Source organism: Takifugu flavidus, chromosome 10 (genome assembly GCF_003711565.1).
Source record: "Takifugu flavidus isolate HTHZ2018 chromosome 10, ASM371156v2, whole genome shotgun sequence".
In the NCBI taxonomy this organism is placed as follows: Eukaryota; Metazoa; Chordata; class Actinopteri; order Tetraodontiformes; family Tetraodontidae; genus Takifugu; species Takifugu flavidus.
The window spans coordinates 483,515-507,407 of NC_079529.1; the positions used below are offsets into that span (position 1 = coordinate 483,515).

Genomic DNA, 23,893 nt, shown 5'->3' on the forward strand with positions numbered 1-23,893 from the left:
CAAATATTAGGAACATATGAAGGCATTATTATAAGATTTAAGCCTTTTAATTTTTAAGCCTCATTTTGTGCTTCGACTTTGTGACTTTCGGCCCGGCTGGGCTTCCGTAGTCCTCCCAGTGAAATAATGGCCGTGTTGTCGTGGATTCGCTGTGTTTTCGGGCCTCATTTGCAACGAATTCACCGGTCGCCGGAACAACCCCTGACCGAAGGCAGGGCAGCGAGGAGGGTATGGTGATTCCTAATATTTTATTTGCCTCCGATCACGGCTGTCTGCAAAATACTGGCAGTATTTCATCTCTTCGCGATCATGTCGCTCCGACCAGGTCCCGGAAGTGTCTGTTATTGATATCCAGCTGCATAGTAGCAGTAAACGAATGAATGAATGAAAGAACAGTGCAAACCCCCCATTCCCCCCAAATAACCTTGTCTTTCAATGAGGTTCCCCTGCCCCCCACCCCCACAGCAGCACTACCGAAGCGGCATGGCATGTTTCCTTTACCTCGGTCACATTGAACTAATGCTAATCCTGCAGTGAAATGAGCTAAAAGTGGACGAAAGAACTCAATTAAAAGCTAAGGACGGTATTTTCTTTGCGAGACTCATGAACGCGAAAGAAGCGTGTTGTTGCAAGATTAAATGTCACAAGTCTGTCACAACCTGCAGGTAATGCTCGCAGATGGCTAGCTTCATTAGCATGGGTGGTAGCCTACATTAGCCATGACCGCTGTTGTCTGTTGGCAGGGATGGAACTACCAACCCCGGACTCTGGAAAGACACAGCGACAGCATCCTCGGCTGGGTTCGTATGGCCACATGAGTGATATGAGAAGGATGTGCTTGATGTAAAGCTCGGTGTCTTCCTCCAGGCTTCGGCGCTGTGGTCTCTGTCCTATTACAGCTCTCCTCTCCTCCTCTGCTACCTGTACAGGAAAGGTACCGGCCATGAGCTCCATTTGTTGGAACCCATTAACTCAGAAGCTGATGACTGTCAATGTTGCCCCAGGATGATGTGTCAAGTAAAAATATAAACATGATAACCCGATGATTTGTTCACTCAAGCCCCGTATCCACAGCACGTATAAGTGTAAATGTGGTCAGTGGTTTAGGCTCCTAACTTACCCTTCACCGAGCTTTTTAATAATTGTTGTTATCGATGTGGTAAAATGGAAACTACAATAAATGGAACCTAAATCCAATAAAAATGGACTAAAACTAGATGACAGCCAGTCAGTAGAACACTGACAACGGTAAAATCATCCGTTACTTTTTAAATAATACAGTCAGTCGATTACCCTTAAATAAACTTAACTGGCAACAGTATTATAGTTTTATTGTTTCCAAAGTGAGTTTCCAAGTTTTTTTTCCTTCCTCTATAGGATACATGTAAAAACTTGGCTTTCAGTAATGCATAAAGAAAAAATGCTTACAAGAGTTTAACATGTTGGATATATCGTTAGATGTGTAATGTTGATCCTTTAAGCCTTTATTATTAATATCAAACTTGCCCAGATATATCTTCCTATATAGACAATTCCATGGCGCATCAAGCAATTATCTCCTGCAATCATTAGGTGAAATCATTAAAGATTTGGCAGTAATACTTTAGAAAATCATTTTTAATGGGCTCCTTTGCTTCTTCCATTAAGAAAGAAAATAACCAGTGCTTTTTGGAATTACTTTGTTCCTATGAGGGAGATTAATTTACAATTAATCAACGGAATCATCCAAGATGTCTGTGCATCAATTCAAATGAATTGCTTGCGGTTGTTTGCTACTTCTTAGCATATTATTGAGATTCCAATATTGATTTATGCGTTGGGCTGGCAGGCTCTTGTCAGAAAGTCAGTTTTTTTATTGGTGTTTGTTAATGAAGCTCAAGTCTGACAGAGAAGCAGAGGGTTTTTTATGTTTGTGTCACTGCAGCTGTGTGTGTTTGTAGGTTATATCTGCAGCAGTAAGCTGGTTCCAGTCAGCCAGTATTTGGGAACGGTGTTGGTGTGTCTGCTGGGAGTCGCCTGCCTCAGAGGTGAGCCTCTTTCTAACGGGATTCACTCAATCTGGGTTTCATAAGCAAAACATGGTTCGGATTCAATTTGCTTTATTTGTTGACACTGTTTCCCTTTTCAACAAGGGTATGAGAGGTGGAAAAATGCAGATTATCTTCATTTCATCGCCATCCTGGAAGAAGCCAAGAAGAGTCTCACACCAGAAAACAAGGTTGTCAAACTGGTCGATCCCTGTGGGGATTTCTGGCAACACTTTAGCTACATAAACGCTGCCATTGGCCTCCCGTGGATACAAGGGCGCGGGCCTGTCGGACGCTCATTTCCATTTCAGTTTTATTTAGAAAATGGCAAAATTCCATTTACTGTTGTCTCAAGGGGAAAGATAAAGAGTCTTTAATTATCCAAATGATTACGAGTCTGGCTGTAATTACTGAAAAGGCAGGAAAGCCCTTGGCAGTTGTGTCTGTTTTTAAAAGACCAAAAGTTTTATTTCCCTTTGTCTTTAACAGAAAAAGTTGAGGTGCTACGACTTTGACTTCTCACACTGGCCTTTGGATTTCAGCTGGGCTGAAGTCAGCAATCCGTAAGTTTCAGTTACTTTAGTGGAAATTCTTGTGTTCAGTATTCACATTTAAGTCCGTCTTTCCATTCGGAACGCTCGCGTTCAAAGCATTTATTTTTGTTGTATTTTGAATAATAGATCCACTGAACATTAAAATATGCATTAAGCTCCAAACTCCCCAATATTGTAACAGGAAGCTGTCCAAGGCTGGTGTTTCTCTCCTGAAAGCAGAGCCCAGGATCAGAGGAGCGGCAGACGGCGTCCTCCACTCCGTGCGCACTCTGCCGTGCCACATCATAAGGTGAACACCGCTGATACAGGACTATCCATTTTTTAGCTTCCCCTTTTTGGGAGTTATGTGAGGTTTTATTCTACTTGTCCTGCTCCAGAGGAATGATGTTGCCTGTTGTTTGCTCCAGTTTTCTTGTCACCTATTCGTTTGGGAGGAGGATGCTGTACCCTGGTTCTGTTGGGTTACTGCAGAAAGCCATGAGGCCCATGCTCCAACAAGGCCAGGCTAAGTTAATAGAGGAGGTAGAAACCCCCCCCCCCCCCCCCCCCCCACACACACACACACACACACCCATTATGAGATAAAGTGTATAAACCGCTGATCATCATGTCTGTTTTCCTACAGTTCGATGGTCAAAGGAACAAGCTGTCGGCCTGTGATGGGAATGAGATTGACACTATGTTTGTAGACCGGAGGGGAGTCGGGGGGCAGAATGGTCAGACTCTGGTAAACAGCTGCGCTCCTTTGCTTTTAATTGTTGGGTGTTTTCATTTCACCAGTGACGTCGGGGCTTCTTTTTACCAACCCTTTAACCCCCCCACAGGTCATCTGCTGCGAAGGGAACGCCGGCTTTTATGAGGTGGGCTGCATGAACACTCCGCTGGAGGGTGAGCAGTCATGCGGGTCTTGGCCTTCTCCTGTGGTGGGGGGGGCACCATTTTAGCTCCTTTGTCGTGTTTCAGTGAGTTAAATGTTCATGTGATACTGCAGGTGGCTACTCTGTGCTGGGCTGGAACCACCCCGGGTTTGGAGGCAGTACGGTGAGTGTCCCCCCCCCCCCCCCGTAGTAGTTGTTATCTGTTGAAGGAGCACTGGAAAACTGCTGAACCAGTTAACGTGCACGCTTCCTAGTGAGGGTGCATCGCCACTTATCCTGGTCTCCTTGTTGCCAGGGAGTCCCGTTCCCCCAGAACGAGGCCAATGCCATGGATGTGGTGATTCAGTTTGCTATACACAAGCTGGGTTTCCAGCTCAATGACATCATCATATACGCCTGGTCTATAGGAGGATTCACAGGTAAACAAAGGCGCTCGCCACAGTGTGTCTATGATGTGGTCGTGGGTCCCAGAATGGTTTCATTTTATATTAAATGTGTTTCCTTGTTTTTCAACGATGACTTTTCTCCTTGTCTTAGCCACTTGGGCAGTGATGTCATACCCAGAGATCAAATCCGTGGTGCTGGATGCCTCCTTTGATGACCTTCTGCCTCTGGCTCTCAAGGTCATGCCTGACAGCTGGAGTGAGTCCAATCGGGATCTCGACCGATGTCGTCCAGCTTTAGTTCAGCCACTGAAATGTCGCTCTTGTCTTTCAGGACCATTAGTGCAACACACAGTCCGACAATATATGAATCTCAACAATGCGGATCAGCTTCTCAAGTGAGTTTGGCAGGAAGTGAGGGCACATGGAGCAGGAAGTGATGTCTGCAGGGCTGCCTTCATTAAAGCGCTGACGAGAACCACGCTGGTCGGGGTGATTAACAAGGTTTCCTTCCTTCCTGCAGATACCAGGGGCCGGTCCTGCTCATCAGGCGAACCAGAGATGAGATCATCACCACGACGTAAGTACTTTACAGCACATCTGGAATCCTGTCGGGGCAGAAAGGAAGTGGTGGATGGGCAGAAGCACAGATTGGAAGAGCCGGTGATGTTTCCGCAGAGCGACTTGACCTATTTAGTGCGTTTCAGGGGTCCGCAGGATGTCATGTCCAACAGAGGCAATAACCTCCTGCTGAAGCTGCTACAATTCAGGTCAGTCTCATCTCAGTGACAGAATAGGCTCGTTCTGTTTGACAGTGAGGCTGTTTGACATTAACAAACCCACCGCAGGTTTTCCTGGCTGTCCTTTAGGTCAGTTTCCAATGTTCCAAATGCTGGAATTCCCAAAGTTTCTTCAGTAGTAACATTACAAGTTAGAACTACCGTCAAGCTCTGGACACGAGATGGAATTTATTTTAGGCTATTGGTATTTATAACAGTGGTAAAAAAGTGTATTAATATAACTGCACGGCCTCCGTTGAAAAGATCTCAAGTAGTTTTGTGTTCCCGAATGCCAGCAGTGATGTCAGTGGTCTCCTCAGGTACCCCAAGATAATGACAGATGAAGGAATAAGGGTTGTGAGACAATGGCTGGGGGCCACCAATCAGTTGGAAGAAGGTAAGTTCACTGTTCGTCTTCTTTTTATGCTCCCACTCGACCACATTATGCACACCGTAGTCTGCTCCTCTCCAGATGGTGGGCAACGTTATTGTTCAGGGACCACAGCAAACACTCAGGCTGCCTCCAGTCTTAAAAACAGCGTTTCCATCAACAAGAAACCCTTTTTAAATGTTTACTTTCCTCTTCAAATCTTAGGAATGTGCTACTGAGTGATAAAGCCAGAGTACGATTCGATTTAACGACGCTCTTCTTGATGTTACTCTCTGTAGGTTACTTTCTTTTATTGTCAGCTTTAAACATCCTTATGGAAGTTTAAATCCTCTTCCCAGGTCTGTTGGCATTTTGTGATGGTTGTTTTGCCACCACACTCGGCCGTGTAATCACATAACCTCTTACTGTTGGCTTTAGATCGTCTTTACGCCGCCTTAACTTTTGGTAAATCAATAAAAAAGATAAAAGAGGGAGTTAAAGAGACATGAAAGGGCAGCTCACTTTCTCTGCAGCGTCGGTGTACACCGACTACGAGGTGGACGACGACTGGTGCGTGTCTGTGCTGCAGTCGTACCAGGCAGACAGAGAAGTTCCGTTTCCATGGAGTGTCGGTGGGTTGGGAGCTCCTTTATGTGCACCCACACATGACGCCTTTCCCCTCAGTCTACGCGTTCTCACGCTCTCTCTGTCGCCAGGTGAGGACATGACGCTGGAAGGAAGACGGCAGTTGGCACTTTTCTTGGTAAGCTGATTGTGTGTAGCTCCGTGGTTCAGACCTGCATTACAGCGAGGCCACATGGTTTCTTCTGAGCCACCTTCAGTTAGAATTTTTAATATCGGGTCCTCCGACAAGGCAAATTGTCTCATACAAAGCCGACTTTCATCCCCTCTACTCACACACCGAAGAGAGAAACAACATAAACCCAACTATTTGGGTATCATTATCATGGAGGACCACTTTCCCGGTTACCATAGTAACCGGCTCACCTGCGCTCTCAGGTTGACTAGTGTAATCTATTTCACTACACTTCTCTTATTGAAGCCATTTAACATCAAACAAGGGGAGTGCCATCAATTACAGCCAACGCTGTGTTTTCCTGCCTTGCTAATGCTTCCTGAATAAGGCTCTATTTACCCACCTTGTAAACCCTCCAGAGATGGGATGGATTTGAATGGCACTACAGGAGACGGAGTGAAGCTAATGTAATCAAGCTCTGCACTTTTCACTCATCGCCTCCCACGTCTTTGTCTCGATGCCTCCTCCATCCCCACCCTGTTCTTTCAACCACCAGGCTCGGAAGTACATGCAAAACATCGAGACGACACACTGCACCCCTCTGCCTGCCTCCCAGTTTCACTTACCCTGGAGGCTGTGAAGAGAGGCTGACGGGTCTGTGCTCGGAGCCGCCTCCCGGTGCGAAGACATTTGTGAAGTTTCTATTGTCTGTTTTCGTCTCTCAGCGCACTTTTGTTCCGTAGTGTTGCTGTCATGTAAAGAAATGTTCACCAGGACAGCTTCCCCTCCTGTGCCCACCTAAAGCCCCCTGAACGAGGGTAGCTCGTATGTTGAAATATGTTAATCACTGATTTATTTTATTTTTACCCCCTCTGGAGAAAAGGATACGCAGTTCATCTCACTTTCCATTGTTCTTTGTGTTTTATAAGGAAGCAGCTTCACATTGAAATATATTGTATAATTAATCTAATGCCGTCTGGTTAAACGAAATTTAATCTTTAAGAATGCAGCCAAATAATGCTTTTCAGGTTTCAGGAGTACAGAGCTGTATGTTCCGCATATGTCTTATTAAATAGGCTGAATAAAAGGAATTCATTGTTCTTTTCTTTATTAAATGTTCCGGCGGCAAAGACTAAATTTTTAATACAGACAAAATCTCTTTCAAGAGCTTTCATTTCCCTCCACAATACAACTGAAAATGGTGATAAACTGAAGACTTCAGAAACAGGGAAACAATTCCTGATTTAAATAAAGTTAATGGCAACGTTACATCATCTTCTGGAAGTTGTCCATGGCTTCTTTCACCTTCTCCAGCTCCGTCTGGCTCTGTCGTAGCTGCGATTCAAAAGGAAACACCTGATCAGTGTTTGTCATCCACAGCTCCATCACCTGTTCCCACCTCTTCCCACCTTTTCAGCATCCTGCTCCTGCACCTTTACTGGCACCTTCTCCTTGTAGTCACCCTTGGAAATCTTTTCACTCAGTTTCTCGATTTGTTTCTCCACATCCGTTTTCTTTCCCATCAGTTTGGCCACTTCTTTCTCAACGTCAATCAGACCCTGCGACAGTTACAGGCCGGAGGGTAACGAACCTTATCAGTTCACGCTGGGCAAGAACCAACGATTAGAAGGGATCCCCTCTTACTTTGAGCATCATGTTAACTGTACATCTGTCGGAGGCGATGGCCACAGCGCACCCTTCTGGGGCGGGCTGGGGGGCCATCAGGGGGACGATGGCTTGAGAGTAAGACAGCGTCTGGATCTGCAGGCTGTATTTCTGCACCAGAGACACGGTGGCAGCGTCTGTGCACTGAAGGTAACCTGCAGGGAAACGAGTCCAATCACAGGAGCTGATGCATTTCATCTAGACTGGTATCGTCGTGTATAATTAATCACGTAAAATTAATCATCATTTGATTAGGAAGCTCGAGCACATTGGCGTTTTCCTAAACCGCAGACATATTTCAGGGAGCGGCGCTACAAGTGATGAACAGTTGAGTTTTGTCTGCTTACAGTCCGCTGCAGTCTTGGTCAATTTATAGTCGGACCTCAGCGACCTGATGGTTCTGACCACGGCCATTATGAAGTCCATGTCACGGTCCACGTCCTCGCACTGCCAGCAGAACTGGAACAAATGAAAAGATCCTATCACCACCTTCAATGACTCAGCATGATTTTGGTTCTACTCCACAACAGCGTCTGTCTGAGCAGTTCGGCGGCTGCTTCCTTTCGCTCGCCTCACCTCCGCGGCGTCGGGGTACGGCGTCACGCAGATGCTGGGGGGGTCGCTCTGGGGTCGTCGTCGTGGGAGCCTCTGGTAGAGCTCCTCGGTGACGAAGGGCATCAGGGGAGCCAGGAGGCGCAGCCCGACCTCTAAGCACGTGTAAAGCGTCTGTCTACACACGGCGGCCGGTCTCTCACAGCTGCCGTCTTCTTTTGCTTTGATGAACACGGGCTTCACACTTTCCTGAAGACCAGAGCGGAACGGACCGAGCCGTTTTCTGTGTCAACGTTACAAATGTCCTGCGGGTTTGCTCTTTTCCCAAGTGCTCTACGAGCTGCTTACCAAGTAGACGTCACACAGCTCGTACAGCCAGAAGTTGTAAATGGCCGTTGTGATGGCTGGGAAGTCGTAGGTTCTGAAGGCAGCGTCACACTGAGCCACAGCTGTGCTGAGCCGAGAGAGAATCCACCGGTCCGATACGCTCTCCTCTCCGCTCAGCTGGGCGGGAGGGAATCAAGTGTAAAAGAGGAAATACATCAGGATTTGGTCTGTGTGTGTTTGAAACTGAACATTATATAAAACAGGACCGCCTAATGACGCCATGGAGGGTCTCCTGGTTGGTTTCCGCTCCTCACCTGGGCTTTATCTGCTGGCACAAACTGGTCTCCCAGTGTCCTCATGGCAAATTTAACAGCATTCCACAGTTTGTTGCAGAAGTGGCGATAGCCCAGGATGCGGTTGACGTCCAGGTTGATATCTCTTCCTGAAATACAAACACAACAAAAACTATTCATGCAAATGTATATTGATCACAAAATGTCCACATTTGCCTCGTTTCTCCTCTGGCTTTAGAAGCATCAATTAAGGCTGAAGATTTGAACTTTAAACAACAGAAAAGTGGGTTGGGGGGGATAAATGAGTTCACCTTGGCTTGTGTAGGCACAAAGGGCAAAGCGGAGAGCATCTGTGCCACATTCTGGGATGCCATTTGGATAGTCTGCCTTCTGGCCCTGCTTTGCCTTCTCCACCTCCAGTGGATCCAAGTTGCTGTCCATCAACTGGGCATGGAGGCCCTAGAGGATGTGGGAATAGGGAATAAATCACCAGGAAACAAAAGTATTTCCTCAATTTGTCTCAAAATGAGAAAATGCCTTTCAGCTGATTTATGCTTTTAGTGGCAGGAAAGAAGGAGCCTTTGAAACAAAGTAATGTGAAGTTTGCAAGTCTACAAGTGCCCCCTAGAGGACACGTTCGTCTGAGCAGGTTCCACGGCTGTTCAGGAGATTGATGACCTCAATAAAGCTCGTTGGAAGCAGAAAGTGATGCTTAATAAAGCTTAGGAAAGAATATGGCCCTCAGGGGAGCGTGGACAAATGAAAAGGAGAAAAACACTTCATGCACACACATATCTGAACGTGCATCAACGTAAGATTTGGCTTTACTTCCAGAGCGATCCCTGTAATGACGTCCAGAGGATCGATGACGTTGCCTAGAGATTTGCTCATCTTCCTTCCGTGGGCATCCCTCACCACTGCATGCAGGTACACCTGCAGAGAAGGAGCCAGCACTGTTTTACCCCACATGCTGCCGTGCTGCCGCTCCATTGTGGCACTTTGGCTCAGTCACACCTCTTTGAACGGCAGCTTGCCAGTCAGTTTCAGGCCCATCATCACCATACGAGCAACCCAGAAGAACAGGATGTCGTGGCCCGTTTCCAACAAGGTTCCAGGGTAGAAAACATTCAAGTCCTCCGTCTAAAAGAAAACCCATTAATACATAAAAACAGCACAACAAAAGAAGAAATTCAAAAGACGGTTACACAATGACACAATAATACGCAGTAAAATACTGAAGGCCTCTTCAGTTGTTCACCTCATCGGGCCACCCAAAGATGGAGAACGGGAAAATGCCAGACGAGAACCACGTGTCCAGAACATCTTCATCTACAACGGGGACAGAATTGCTTTAAAACTTCAAATCTTATTTAAAATGTAAAAAGATACAGACAGTAAAAGAAGATGTGACAGAGTTGGAGGGCCGCTTGTCTCAGCGGAGCAGAAATAAATGCAACCTTGTCTGAGGGCGATTTTGTCCGGAGACACGTTGAAGCGTTTCGCTGCTTTCTCTCTGGCTTCCTCTGGTGTTCGGCCACTCACCCAGTAATGACCATCCATGTCCTTGAGTGGGGAAAAGGGATTAAAACGAGAAAAGAAATGTAGAATAATGGACAGAAACGACTGCGTAATGTGATAAGCGCCACTCTCGGGCAGCGGCGACCTCGGCTTACCTCTCCCGGCTTCACAGAGGCGTCGCTGACAGTGATGAAATAAGCGGGAATTCGGTGGCCCCACCACAGCTGCCGCGAAATGCACCAGTCTCTGAGGAGGAGAGGCAGAGGGAACCCATTATTACGCCCATGATTTTAACAGAATCTCCATCTTTGTTGCCTCCATCGTCCCGTCTACTTCTCAAACCCCTTTCCCTCACCTGATATTGTCCATCCAGTTGAACCACGTTTTGAGGTGGTGATCAGGGATGATTTTTAGGCGTCCCTCTCTGACAGCATCTGCAGCCTGCTTGCCCATGTCTGAGCAGCTCACATACCACTGGGGCTTCATCAGCGGCTCCACTATGTCCTTGGATCGGCTGTGAGGGTTAATCCACAATGGTGAGATGCTGAATATGATTAAAATATGAAAAAAAACCCTCCTGCGCTCCCCGACCTGCAGACGGGGACAACCATCGGGTTGTCTTTGATTTCTTTGAACTGGTCTCGGTCCTTGAGGGCCTGCAGCACAGCCTTCCTGGCATCGAAGCGCTTCATACCCTACAAAGCAAACAATGTGAGAATTTCAATTTTGTTCATGAAGCCCTTATCCTGAGCCAACTGTGAAGAAGGCTGACATTAAGTGTCATGGAGGGAGAGCGCGCACGGCAGGGAACTGGTGATAATGAGACACCGTACCAGGAAGGGGGGAGGCACGTTAATGAGCAAGCCATTTTCATCCAAGATGTTGATGAAGGCCAGATTGTGTCTCACTCCAACCTCGTAGTCATTATGGTCGTGGGCTGGGGTGATTTTGACAGCACCTGAACAGAAAGTGGTTGAGACGAACGGAGGAAGCAGCGATGATGAGGGGAAAAAAAGGGAAAAGCCATAATGAGGAAATCAGTCTGCCTTAATGACTTGTTATGATTATGTACTCGGGCACACCGACATTCAGCGGAGGGCCTTTTCTCCTATAACCCGTCCTACCTGTTCCAAAGCTCATGTCCACAAAGTCGTCGAAGACGACGGGCATCTTGCGGTCACAGAAGGGGTGCAGCACCGTTTTCCCCTTCAGATGCTGATATCTGGAGTCACTGGGGTGGACGGCTACAGCGGTGTCTCCCAGCATGGTCTCGATACGAGTGGTTGCTACAACCACCTCCTCATCTGTAGCAGGCAGAGAGACAAATGAAGATCACAGAGACATCACATGGGGCTTTATTTCCCTCCAACACTCCTCCAGTTACCTGATCCATCCACCTTGTAGGCAAAAGACACCAAAACGCCAAACTCCACTTTCTCTTTGTAACCGGGCACTGGCAGCAGCGTCCTTCCACTGAGCTCCTTCTTATCCACCTGCAAACCAACCACAAGCTCTCGTCATGATTGAGGAAGGAATCTCCAAACTGGAGATGGAGAAAAGGACCCACAGAATCTAACCCTTTGTCCTCATCACACTTTTATATTCCAGACGAGGTTAATGCTTTTATCTGTTTAACACGCTCTTCATGCAGCTCACAGGAGCGTTGAGGATTCTTGACAGAGATTTAATGCCTTCATTCTGTGCAGATGTTAAATCTTAAAGGGGAGAAATTCCACGTGCGGCCCAGACGGAACCTGCTCCACATGCGCTATGAGGTTAATCCATTTGCACACTTAAGACCATATCTGACAGTTTTAATCATGATTCTGCATGATTAAACTTTGGTAAACTCTGACCCCTTAAATATGGATGAGCTTCCCTCCTCTCCAAGTAAAACTCTCAAGTGACTTTTGGGAGATTCTTTTGTTTTTCTATTGTCAGTGATACAACAGATCCCAGTTGCAGCAGATATGACATCTTGATAGTGATTATGTAATAAATATCACCCCCAAAACTCAATCACAAGATTACTGCCCTGGGTTTATTCTTCACCAAGCACCCACCTCGATGTCGGAGATGGCAGAGTTGAGTGAGCAGGACCAGTTCACCAGTCTCTTGCTCCTGTAGATCACTCCTTCATCGTGCATACGGATAAAAGCCTCCTGGACTGCATAGGAAAGTTTCTGGGGGGGAAAATAAAAGTCAATCAGGTCCATTATTTGAAAGAGAAAACAAACAAATGACCCCCTTGATAACCAAAAGGAGAAAAACATTAAGCGTTTTAATTTGAAAAAAGCAATCAGGATGTGATTGGACTCTTCTGATCTCAACTTTTGTGCCCATTTAACAACTGAAAGGCCTTTAATGTTGAACTCACAGGGTCCATGGTGAAGCAGGCCCTGTCCCAGTCTAAAGACGAGCCCAGCTTCTTCAGCTGGTGGTAGATACGGTCTCCCTTCCTAAAAGGGCAAAAAAAAGACCATTTAATCCTCGTTATCTCAAGGATTTACATCTCCTTTATCTTTTTCCAGCAACTCCCATCACTCACTCGTTCTTCCATTTCCAGACTTCCTCGATGAACTTTTCCCTGCCCAGATCGTGGCGGCTCGTACCCTTCTCCCGCATCAGCTTCTTCTCCACCACCACCTGGGTGGCGATACCAGCGTGATCACAGCCAGGGTTCCACAGGGTGGTCTCGCCTCGCATCCTGTGCCTGAAGGGGAAACGCAGCCATTCCAGCAATGACTTCCACATCCCAAGATCTCACGGTGAAGCTTTGGCTTTTCCACGCGCACCTACCATCTGGTCAGCGTGTCCTGGATGGCATTTGTGAGCGCGTGACCCAGATGAAGCGAGCCGGTCACGTTAGGAGGAGGGATGCACATCATGAAGATACCCCGGGGGTTCTGCTCGCCAATACTCTTCCGCTGCAGAAAGTGAGGTTGTGACGGGTGAGACCAAAATAAAAAGAAATATGTGCAATAAAATATTTAAGGTCTTCTCTTGTGGACTCCCTCACCCCAAACTCAGGCTTGAAGAATCCCTGCTTTTCCCACCATGGATACCAGGCAGCCTCCACATACTGAGGGCTGTAGGAGTCGGGAAGTGGGCTAACGACATCTGATACCGGAAGATAAATGGAAATTTGGTTTAAATACAGGTGTAAAAACGAACAATAATCCCAACTAAATGACTCAAGGTCAGGAAAACTGTACGCAGAGATTTGAGGAGGATAATTATTTAACTATAGGATCATATAGAGTATCAGTCAAAAGCTTGGTCACACCTTTCCAGGCCATTGTTTTTCCTTAATTTTTATTACTTTCTTCATTGTAGATTCATACTGAATCATACATTCATTCATACTGAAGACATCAAAACTGTGAAGCAACAAATATAGAATTACATAGTGAGTAAAAAAGGGTCAAAAATACCAAAATATGTTAGATTCCCATTGTAGGCTTTGATAACAGCTGTGTGCCTTCTTGGCATTCTTTCATCAATTTAATGAGGTTTAAATAAGGAGTGTGCTTGCCAAGAGTTGATTTATAGAATTTTCTACATTCTCAGCTGTGTTGTGTGGGAGTCGGGTCAGTATTCCTCTATAAATATGCAATGTAGGAACTAAGAAAAACTAAGGAAAACCAGTACATGAGAAGGTGCGTCCAAACATTTAACTTGTACATTTTCTAATACTTCAAAAGAGAAGTGTTCCACAGCCTTCCAGCTTCAGCAGCAGCTTTAGAGTGACTGATTCCCCAGATATGAGGCTTCCTGCTGAGAGTGAAAGCAAAAGCAGAATGCTGTCTACGTATGCACCGTCTCCACCCTGCTCTACTTCAGTCTAGCAGAAAGTTGCTCTGCTTCATTGACGGTTTGCTTTTGCCTTCTGTGGACCCATCAGTGCTTATTTATTTCCTGATTAAGACCCCTGCGTTTATTCCCTTCATTAACCCTGATCAAAGTCGGAGGTGTTTAAATTGCTCAGACCATAATCTGCCCTCAAAGGCATCAGACTGGGTTTGCACTTCTTTCCTGCTATGAAGAGCTACACAACTGCAATCTAAAGACTTTTTTCATGCAACGCGTCTGTCAACTGTCCCAACCTTTTTTCTCCCCAGAAGGAGTGGGGATGTCATATGTGATCACTCCCAATTCTCTCTTTTCAGGTTTGGCCTTTTTCTAAAAAAGTGGCAGAAATCAAGCAGAGAACAACAGATGTGTTTAGTGACGTTGTTGAGCGATGTGGTGTTTGATGTGACGTGGAACCTCCAAACCTCTGCCACTGGCTGCATCTTCTTCTTGGCCTCCATCTCCTTCTTCTGCTGAAACTTTTCCAGCTTTTCTCTCTTCTTAGCTTCTTTCTTTAGCTGGGCTTCTGTCTTTGGAGGGCCTAAAAGCATCAGAAAATATTTAACGGACAATCTAGATCCGTGTCAGTTATATCCAAAGTAAGGGACGAGTGCTCACCATTAAGAGCAGCAGCATCAGGGTGGACGGCAGCAGCTTCTTCTGTACTCGTCTTTGCTGTAACTGGCACCATTTTCTCACAAAGACTGATCTTCCCCAGAACCTTCAGAAATTCTGGCTGATTGATGCAGGTTGTGAACCATCGTGTTACATTCATCAAGACGTTCCTGTCTGAGGGCTCCAAAACCTACATATGAAAAAATTAGACAGGACAGAAGGACAGAAGGTTTCAGAGTAGCACAATTATCTCAGCGCTGCACAGAATTTCAAACTGTGAAAAAGAGAAAGACATCGTTACGCACATATTTGAAAGGCAGGAGAACTGCCATAGCAACGGCCATGTCAGCGAGTGTGATGCTCTCCCCCACCAGGAAGGTTCTTGGTTCCAGTGCCTGATCAAGAACCTTTAGAACTCTCATCAATTCCACTCTAGAGTTCTGCTGAATCTGAGAAAACCGGAAGTTAGATCAAATTAGACACTTACAAGACTAAAGCTTACACGACTGTAGAATCTGAAAGGATTCTTCACCTTCTTGTCCAATCCAGTCATTCCCATGAGTGGAAATACCACAGCACAGGACACTGGGGTAAGTTCGTTGTCTGCAAAACTGAGCCACTGCCACACCTGACTCTGCTGTTTTGCATTTCCACCTGCCTTCTTGCCCTGCAAAGCCAGGTACCAGGACACGGCACTGGCCCCACTCAAGACAGAGTCTCCTTCTCTTGCTCCGAGCAGAAGGGTGGTCTGGAACTGGAATTCAGGGAGGCGGGAGGATCCTTGGTGAGGGTCCTTGGGCGAGATGAGCTACAATACTCTGCAGCAACAAGAGCCAAAAGGCTCCTGAAGTCATCCAGGTGAGGGGACACATATAGAGTGGCCATCTCTAGCAGAGACACAAAGGAGTTCCACTGTGTATTACTCAGTATTGGAATCATTGAATATCAGCAGTCAGGAGCTGGGAAGCATGCGAGCAACTGCGTCTACTCTATCAACAATATTTGTATTGCATGTTGTATTATTTAAGTAAATATATGGCGTCAGTTGTTGGATGTTACAGGTCATTATCTGTTTTACATATATAACGCAGATCTATGCCACATGTCTGGGGAGAAGTAACAACCAGGCTGACCAGAGTGAGCTTGTCCGAACTGTCAAAGCTGTAAATGCAAACATTCAAACGCGGGTTTCCACAACTTCTCAAGGCTGAAGATGGTCTTAAAGTTAGTCTTGAACAAAAACCACAACTTTAAAACATTTCTACTCCAACCGGTACGTACCTTTGAATGGAGCGGAGAGAGACGTCAGCTTAGAGAAGAAGAGCCGCACGACTCCAATGCGCTGCCTGACGCAACGAGCCAGCAGCTACTTCCGGGTTTGATATACTGCTTCCGCCACAACGCGGAAGTAAAAGAAATATTTGCTTTTGTTTATAAATGAGCGCAGCGGTATAATAAGTTAGTGTTTTAGTCACTTGCCTTTAATTTGGTCAAGTCGTCAGCTAATTGCAGGCATTTGTGTATGTTTTTATTATGATTACATTATTTGCTGTTACTAGACACATATTATTTATTTATGCATAGAAATTCCAATTGTATGTCGGCATTCAACACTCAATAAGCCAGAAAGTGAAAAGGGCGATTTTGGACATATTTGCAAATTATAAGGAGAAATGTTTAGAACACCTTGAATGCATTAACCTGAACCAGAGTGCTCCGGACCTCCGCCAACACAGGAGTTAGGGTCTCTGTAAATGTCCTTGAATGCACCAGCCAAGGGCCTGACTTGAACAAATTAAACATCTCTGGAGGTGTCTGAAAATGTCCTCATCCCTCCTGACTTAGCTTGAGAGAAATTACATAACTAAGTGGCAGAATATCCCTGAATCCAGGTAGAAAATGTTTGAGGCAACATATCCAAGAAGGCTGGAGGCTGTTTGCTGCCAAAAGCACTTTAACGAAGCATTAAGTACGACGTAAATACCTATTTAAATGCAACAGTTCATTTTTTACGTAAATCTGCAACAAATAAAATATTCTGTTTAGCTTTGTTATTTTGGAGTGCAAAATGTGGATGTTTGATTTTTCAACATTTTATTTTAGCAGAAGGCCACAACATAAGAATGGGGAGAAATGAAAAGGTCAAAAAACTTTTAAATTCCACTTTATACAAAGACCATTCAGCCAGTATTATGTTTTATTAAAACACACATTTAGCTAAAACTTGCAGTCATTATTTTTAATTGTTGTACCCAAAAGCATCACACAGTGTTTTACTTGCTTAGCCCACCTCTCAAGCACAGCAGTTTGTTCGGACAGCAAATGACAGTGGAAAAACTACAACCATCCTAAATCTACCAAGAGTTATCAGCTGAAGCGCTTCCTCCTCCACACTTCAAAGGGCTGAAGAAATTTGCAAGCTAAACCTAAAGATAAGTCAGAAGCAGCTGTTGCTAAAGACTATTCCTCCATTTATGACTCTTGCTCCTGTCCAAAAGCCTCTCGGGCTAAACCGATGGCTGTGTCTATCACCCCCAGAATTAAGCCCCCTCCCATCCTAAACACATTACCTGCCCCATTTCCACTTCTCCATGCCAGTCTTCCCAAACCACCGCCAACAGCTTTTGCCTGGCCCCCCATCTCTGACACCACTGTTCCCACATACCCCTCGCTCTGGTCCCACGCCCTCCCCCCAAAGAACTTGGTAACCCACCAACAGTTATCCAGACCATTCCCAAATATCCCCACAACATCTGCAGCCAGCGTCCCTATGCCTGTGACCCCCGTGTAACAGCTGTCCAGTAGGGCCCCCAGCATGCAGGAGCTGCAATGGTACGCCTGAGAAAAGCTGTTTTTTCCAAAACTCCACAAAGTATCAGCAGCTGCTCCAATCCAGGAGAAGAGGTCAGAGGTCAACAGGTAGAGGAGAGAGAATGTATCTCCAGGCAAGGTGGACAAAACTGCGAGGTCTTCCTGAAGGATATATGTCACCTGGTGGAGACATAAAAGTAAGTTGTGCTTTTTTTAAGTCTAAAATGAAAGTAAATGAAGTAATCACACACTCTAAGACACTATGGAGAGTTAACACCTCCTACTGGTCTAACATGTCCTTCAAGTTTCAGAGAGGACAAACTGGAATGAGGAAAAGGCGTAAAATGTAAAACATTGCCTACACATAAATCACTGCCTAAATGCATTTAATGTGCTTAAAATGCTGCTTGTTTCAATGCCACCTATAAAAGATGCTAAAAGTTGGGTTGTATCACCTGTCCGGGCACCTGTGTGACGGTGGAGAACACAGGCCGCAGCGGAGCTGTGAGGATGGACACAGTGGTGGAAATGACAAAGAGAAGAATGCTGCTGGAATTCCTGCCCGTTTCTGGCTCAACTGCACTCTCATCCAGAGACGAGGACTCCCCTGACGGCGCCCCCTCCTGCAGCTCTTCACGTTCTGAAGTTGCTGCATCTGCTGAAGTCTTTTGTGCGACGTCAGCAACGTCAGCGACCTCGCCTTCCGCCTCCCCGCTGCTAATGGCCTCCCTGGAATCGTGGCCGGTGGCGTCTGAATCGACCTCCGCGCCATCATCGGCCTGACTGAGGGTGTTTGTGACGTCTTCACGGAGAACGTCTGCTGTGGTTTCCAAAGTGGCCCCGTGTGCTCCTCCACACCCCCCAGAGAAGAGCTCTGCCCCTCCCAGCACCTCCTCCAGCTCCCTGACACTCGCCTGCCTCTCCCCTTCTTCTGCCTCTCTGATGAACCCAACACTGAAGCCGCTCTGTCCCTCGGGGGCGGCGCAGCACACTGCAGACCACAGCAGCTTTGTCTGACAGTTGTCGCCATCCTCATCGGCCCAGAGACGCCCCCTCCCAGTCAGGATGTACAGATCACCCCCTAAAGCGCTGCAATTAGGACCAATGACCGACTGAACCAGTGTTGTGACTGTTGAGTCCCAGAGCTGAAGCAGTGGGTCTGATGGTGATCCAGGGTTGGATGGACCAGCACCTCCTCTGAGAAGAGCTGGGACCACAACATCAGAGCTGTCTTCATTCTCTGTCTGGCAGAAATGATGATCATAAGCAGCATTGAAAATGATTGACAGAGAACATGACATGGCTCATTCTAAGAACCACATCTGCTTGTTACTTCACTGTGATTATGCTGACATCAAAAATGACCACGTGATCACATTAAATCACACAAACAAGCATCAAAATCAGCCATGTGGTTTCTTTCTACACGTTATCATCTTTGCATTTACTCTGCAATTAGGGATTTATGCCGTTTGGAACTCAAATGTGATTCGTCATAGTCACGCCATTATTCACAAACAATAGCACTACAGTTCAGCCTCACCACTAACTGTCCCTCTTCTGTCCATCCGTGGCCCAGATGAAAGGCAGAGTAGACGGCCGTGTCACAGGTCGGCGTGGACACAGTGGCGAACGCCTGTCCCCCGGGCAGTCTGTGGCAGAGCGGGTGCATCCGAGGCCCCGCAGGAGGCGTCTGCCTGTAGAAGCAGTCCTGGCAGAGGCTGAAGCCTGACTCAGAGACGTCCTCGGCTGAGAGCGACAGGCCTGGGCTCAGCACGACCAGGAGCCAGACAGCAGCAGGGGCAGAACACAGCATGGTGGTGGTGGTGGTGAGCTCAGCAAATCTCCTCTCCCTCCCACACACACACAGAGGGAGAGGCTTATAAATTATCCAGTAGATTCCGTATATAGAAAAGTATCGGAGGTTGGCTGTGGATGGCTGGTCCTCCTCACACACTCCTCATTCTCTCCTCCGGTTTGTCTGAAGCCGTGTTTGTCATTTCAGCTGTACCCTCGCAGAATCCTTGGGTTGCAGGCACAATCTTGCTCACTACTTCATTTCCCTCGCAGCCTCACCTCCTGACAGCTCCACCCTACCGTCTCTCCCTCTGGTCACCTCCACTGCACCCCTCCCACTTTTACTCTCTATAGTTACAGCATTATCTCCAGTGGCTGCTAGGTACACAAGCACACACCCAAACCCTGTAAATTACTTGTACTTCTGCATTCCTGGATATTAGTTTTTGTCTGAGGGTGGTGAAGCTTGAGATTCTATTGCGAAAGTCTTCATTTAGAAAATTGCATCACTCAGGTCTTGAATTCAGGTCTTGACTCGCCACGTTTGGTTCATGAAATCATCACTACGGATTCATGCTGGCATGTGTCCAAGCCATGGGTCACTCTCAGCTGCAGTGCAGCGATTCTGGGATACTTTCACTTCCAAAATCACTTTCATACTTCTTGAGGCCTGTTGAGACACGATATTTCTGTTTCTCTTTGCAAAGTTCAGACACAGCAGCTATGTGCAGGCAACAATGTGCACACAAACCTCAAAATAAAAACTCTTCAATTTCTCAACATTTTAAAAAATGAGAAAGTCAGAGCATTACAAATCTAAAGTCTCCCTTAGGCGTCTGTCATGGGTGCTACCCTAATTCTTTAACAGGTCTTGTAAACAAATAAAAGTGTGATTTCACCTGAGGTTTCTGCACTTCGGTGTTGCAAATGCTGTCAGCATAAAATATGCAAGAACACAGGCTCTAGCATACCTTCTGACTGACTGTCAGGGTGTTGTTTTGGGCGGGGCATCAAGTTATCTTGTAAGTGTTACCAACGAAAACTACCAACACAACACAAATGCAAAAAAGAAAAGCCCTTTAAAATAAAAGAATTTATTTTGATTTAAATACCTTAAAATGGTTTCATAACTTTTCATAACTGGAATCAGTAACATACAGAAGATTCTGACGACAAACACAGTTGTATGTAACAAGCAAAGACATCATGATTGACGCGCAGTAAGAAACAGAGAATCCTGCACTATATGTTAATGTCGCAATACCAACAGCGTCCACACGGGGGAGCCAAACCTGTTTTGCAAACATTGAACTGAAAACAATTCCCTCTTCTAGTCATTGTATTCTTTCATCATCACACACACAGACACAGACACACACACACAGACACACACACACACACACACACACACGCTTATATCCGGTTTCATTCATTGGGAATGTCAATGACAAGCTCTGCTTCGTCTCCCTCTCCTCGGTCTTCATCTCCTCTGTCACTGTCTCCATCACTGTCTCCCTCCTCCTCGGCTGCATCTCCGCTAAGCATCTGTCTGGGGACCCAGCTGAAGGGATTCCTGGCTGCTGAAGCGCCTACAGCTGCTGATGCATAATTAGATGCCACTGGGGCAGAAACCTAAAACAGTTACAAATACAAAAATGTGTATGACGGAAAAGTTGCCAGCAGAGAACAAATCCGTAAACTGGTGACAAAAATAATGTGGAGATCTAAAAATCCATATGGTACTTGAGTGTGATCCTATGCAAATGAAAATGGGATATTGTGAGTGAAAATGGCACATTTGTGATATTTATAGGCAAGTGTTTTATTCTCCCTTTTCCTCTCTCACCTTCCCTGCGGTCTCTTTCTTGTTTTTAGGCGTCTTTGGTTTTTTTTCTTTCTTCACTCGGTCAGCTGGGGGAGCCAAAATTTCTGGTGGGAAGGGCATCTGCCCATCACACATACCAGCCCCAGATTGTCAAGTAATCACACAAGCACAGACAATTGACATGACAGACACACAAACGCAAAAGAATGAATAATGTGATGACTGTGAGCCCCTCAATCATCAAATAAAAGATAAAACTGATGTCAGCATAACATGATAAAATACTGAAATGATAGAAATCATGTCAAATCAATCAGTGTGATGACACCACAGTGGCAGTAATGATAAGTTTCACTACCACTTTTTTTAACTCACAGTGTTCAGGTAGGGTGCAGCTCCAGGTGAATGCAGGGAATTTACCCCTTGACGGGACATCAGGGAGATGTGAGGGGAGGCCGATGAAGGAAGAGAGGCCCCTGGACTGCTTCGTCTTCTGACAAAAAGCACAAAAAAATCAATCAAGGCAAGACAAAACTAACATGCGTGTCTGGGAAAATGATCCGCGGCAGCAAAATAAGTTTTTCTAAATACATTTTCCCTTCACATTAGTAAATCACACGCAAGTAAATAACTTTCTATAATTCCATACTAATAGTAGACAAGTAACCTTATTTTTTAGTCCCTAAATACTGGAAAATATTGGTTTATTGTCCGAGAGCCATTTACACTAACAGAGTGCAGAATATACAATCGTGACTTCATCTGTTGTGTGATTAATTCGAGAAAGACTTTCTCATTTTTTAAAATATATATTTATCATTGTAATAACTCCATCACTCCATCGTTGGCTTAGTAGGAAAAAAGGACTTGCGATGGCATGAATCAAGAGTTATTTAAATAGCCAGCATACTTCTTTGCTGCCTCTCGTTCTCGCTCTCCGAGGATTTCTCCTTCACTATTTTCTGAAGAAACCGTTGCATCTGAGTCTGGAAAAGAGGAGAACCTTTCAGTCGAACGGTAATAGTTCTGGATGAGCTGGAGTTGATGTTCAACACCTACCCGAGGAGTCTTCATCCACCCTCTCATACGGCAACAGTCTGTCCAAAAGGAAGCTAGAAAGCAAATGAAGTTTATTTCCATGTGCTCTTACTGGAAAACGACCCATTGTTCCGTCCACACAAGCAGAATTCACCTTTTGTCCCGGGAAATCTTGAGAAGTTTCCTCTGTGCTCTTCTCAGCTCCTCCTGAAAGCATTCTTGCTCCTGGAAAAGGGAGAGCAAATTTTAAATTGGACAATGAAGAAATACACACACAAAAAACCCAAAACAACTTTAAATGTATGTTTTATAACGACCATACTTACATAAACCAGAAACTTTAATTTTCTCTTGAGATTTTTGTATTTTCTCTTGTAGTCAATTTCAGCGTCTGCTTGCCCGTTCATGTCTGAGACCAGCATGGAAATAAGCGTATCGTTAATAAATATATATACATGCAAAATAGTGCAAAATAGTGACATGGTGGCGTATGGTGTCAGGAATTATATGTTTATATCACCAGAGAAGGACTACAAATGCTGCACGCTAAGCTAACATTAGCCAAGAACTTAATGATGGTGATTTAACACTCAGCCACTCGAAGGTCCACAGATTGTAGCACTTTGTGTGAAAGGTAAAATACTTCAACGATTAGAAAAAATAATTTTAACAATAACATTTTTACCTCTTGTTTGAGTCGGTCTCTGCGACATATTCTTGTTTACGACAATGAAGTCATTTTCCTGCGTCGTACGTCGCCGTTTCTCTCTTCTTCTTCGGTTTTAGTTATTACTGGCGCCACCTGTTGGTTGGGAGGGTTTACTGCGCGGGCTCGTCAACCACCTTCACATTGAGCATAAAATTACTTCCTCCCACTCCTTCTTCTCTATATTCTATAGATATTTTGTAACATTTTTTCCATATATTAATGGTCTTTTGCAATTTTATACATGTCCAAAATTAAATAAATACAAATAAATCTTAAACAATAGAAACAGTCTAATTGAAATAATTGCTAATAATGAGTTAAATGCTTTCTGCTTACGTTAAAATTACGTTACGTTAAGTGAATTCCCACTTCACACATTTCCTCTTTCCCCTACTTAGAACATCTTAGGTCATAATAGTCATTATACAGTACAATCCTGATAATGCATAGATAGACATTTTGGCTTCATTTGCTGTAATTATCCACCTTTGGTTTAAATGCATTTTGGAAAAAGACATTCAACACAATAATTTCAAGAAATAGATTTACAGAATTTGTAACGAATAGAGCAAATTTTTCTTCTCATATTTTTAAAATAAGACATTACGAACCGCAAGGATTATGTGAGCCAACAGAATTCCACTGCTTTGTTCATCAGTGAGAAATTGTTGTGCACTTTCCTGCCTGTGTCCTCTTTCACCTGCCGCATACTGTATCGCCCTGAGATGCAGTTCAAGAGCAGCCCAGCAGTCACTTGCCAGGACGTGGCCATGAATTATAGATGAAGGACATTTGCCCAGAAGAGTAATGGTGTTGCTGTGCACCTGTATTGTTTGTGTGTGTCTGCGTGCGTTAAAGGAGTCACAGAGGGGAAGGGAAGATTTTTATTTCTTTACATTAATGAATCTATATAACAGAATTGTAGCTGTGAGGTAAGATGCTGACATTCATTTCTAAACCAGCATAGCACAACATTCAGACCTCAGAAAAAGCAGGACAGAATTCCTTCAGTAACCCCCAGAAAGACAGAGATTCTCCGTCCACCTCCCACTGACGCGATGAACAAAACAACAAAAATAAGCATGCATTATGTGCCGCTCATTTTATTTCCTCTGTGACTAACTGCTTCTGTTCACCTTTCCT

At 45.3% G+C, this 23,893-nt stretch overlaps 4 protein-coding genes across 10 annotated transcripts; 1 reads left to right on the top strand and 3 right to left on the bottom strand.

Moving 5' to 3' along the window:
- The first annotated feature begins 90 nt into the window (after positions 1-90).
- abhd16a (abhydrolase domain containing 16A, phospholipase) lies at positions 91-6,839 on the top strand. 2 transcript variants are annotated; one of them, XM_057045989.1, is made up of 21 exons: positions 91-228; positions 744-800; positions 868-934; positions 1,941-2,027; positions 2,133-2,218; positions 2,517-2,590; positions 2,763-2,870; positions 2,989-3,103; positions 3,207-3,308; positions 3,406-3,469; positions 3,573-3,622; positions 3,755-3,878; positions 3,997-4,101; positions 4,177-4,240; positions 4,366-4,422; positions 4,550-4,612; positions 4,942-5,018; positions 5,525-5,623; positions 5,708-5,754; positions 6,168-6,215; positions 6,305-6,839. In XM_057045989.1, exons 1-21 carry the CDS (start codon positions 127-129, stop codon positions 6,386-6,388), a joined length of 1,680 nt encoding a protein of 559 aa, XP_056901969.1. In that variant the 5' UTR covers positions 91-126; the 3' UTR covers positions 6,389-6,839. The 2 variants fall into 2 exon arrangements, with proteins under 2 accessions (XP_056901969.1, XP_056901970.1); XM_057045990.1 differs by lacking the exon at positions 6,168-6,215 and having other exon boundaries at positions 93-228.
- On the bottom strand, positions 6,840-15,873 carry vars1 (valyl-tRNA synthetase 1). Its single transcript, XM_057045846.1, is given in 30 exon segments — positions 6,840-7,083; positions 7,158-7,307; positions 7,393-7,568; positions 7,761-7,872; positions 7,990-8,214; positions 8,314-8,469; positions 8,607-8,734; positions 8,897-9,044; positions 9,414-9,518; positions 9,600-9,725; positions 9,844-9,914; positions 10,043-10,148; positions 10,259-10,349; positions 10,459-10,617; positions 10,695-10,798; positions 10,937-11,061; positions 11,228-11,407; positions 11,488-11,596; positions 12,167-12,286; positions 12,481-12,562; positions 12,652-12,816; positions 12,903-13,030; positions 13,123-13,223; positions 14,210-14,285; positions 14,381-14,496; positions 14,574-14,760; positions 14,876-15,019; positions 15,103-15,314; positions 15,317-15,457; positions 15,852-15,873. Coding segments are annotated over 29 exon segments (3,810 nt in total). The 5' UTR covers positions 15,456-15,457; positions 15,852-15,873; the 3' UTR covers positions 6,840-7,014.
- An 876-nt stretch (positions 15,874-16,749) lies between these two features.
- On the bottom strand, positions 16,750-19,854 carry LOC130532960 (uncharacterized). The gene is made up of 3 exons (XM_057046010.1): positions 18,925-19,854; positions 17,837-18,625; positions 16,750-17,561 (listed from the first exon to the last, which is right to left on the bottom strand). Exons 1-3 carry the CDS (start codon positions 19,195-19,197, stop codon positions 17,043-17,045), a joined length of 1,581 nt encoding a protein of 526 aa, XP_056901990.1. The 5' UTR covers positions 19,198-19,854; the 3' UTR covers positions 16,750-17,042.
- A 398-nt stretch (positions 19,855-20,252) lies between these two features.
- On the bottom strand, positions 20,253-22,864 carry ino80e (INO80 complex subunit E). 6 transcript variants are annotated; one of them, XR_008952462.1, is made up of 9 exons: positions 22,727-22,864; positions 22,368-22,450; positions 22,196-22,266; positions 22,063-22,115; positions 21,914-21,989; positions 21,379-21,496; positions 21,025-21,123; positions 20,554-20,810; positions 20,253-20,522 (listed from the first exon to the last, which is right to left on the bottom strand). XR_008952462.1 is itself a non-coding variant. In XM_057046154.1 (9 exons), the coding sequence occupies exons 1-8, from the start codon at positions 22,752-22,754 to the stop codon at positions 20,604-20,606; spliced, it is 735 nt and encodes a 244-aa protein (XP_056902134.1). In that variant the 5' UTR covers positions 22,755-22,864; the 3' UTR covers positions 20,253-20,522; positions 20,562-20,603. The 6 variants fall into 6 exon arrangements, 5 of the variants coding, with proteins under 5 accessions (XP_056902134.1, XP_056902135.1, XP_056902133.1 ...); XM_057046154.1 differs by having other exon boundaries at positions 20,562-20,810; XM_057046155.1 differs by having other exon boundaries at positions 20,253-20,810; positions 21,379-21,493.
- Positions 22,865-23,893: the final 1,029 nt, after the last annotated feature.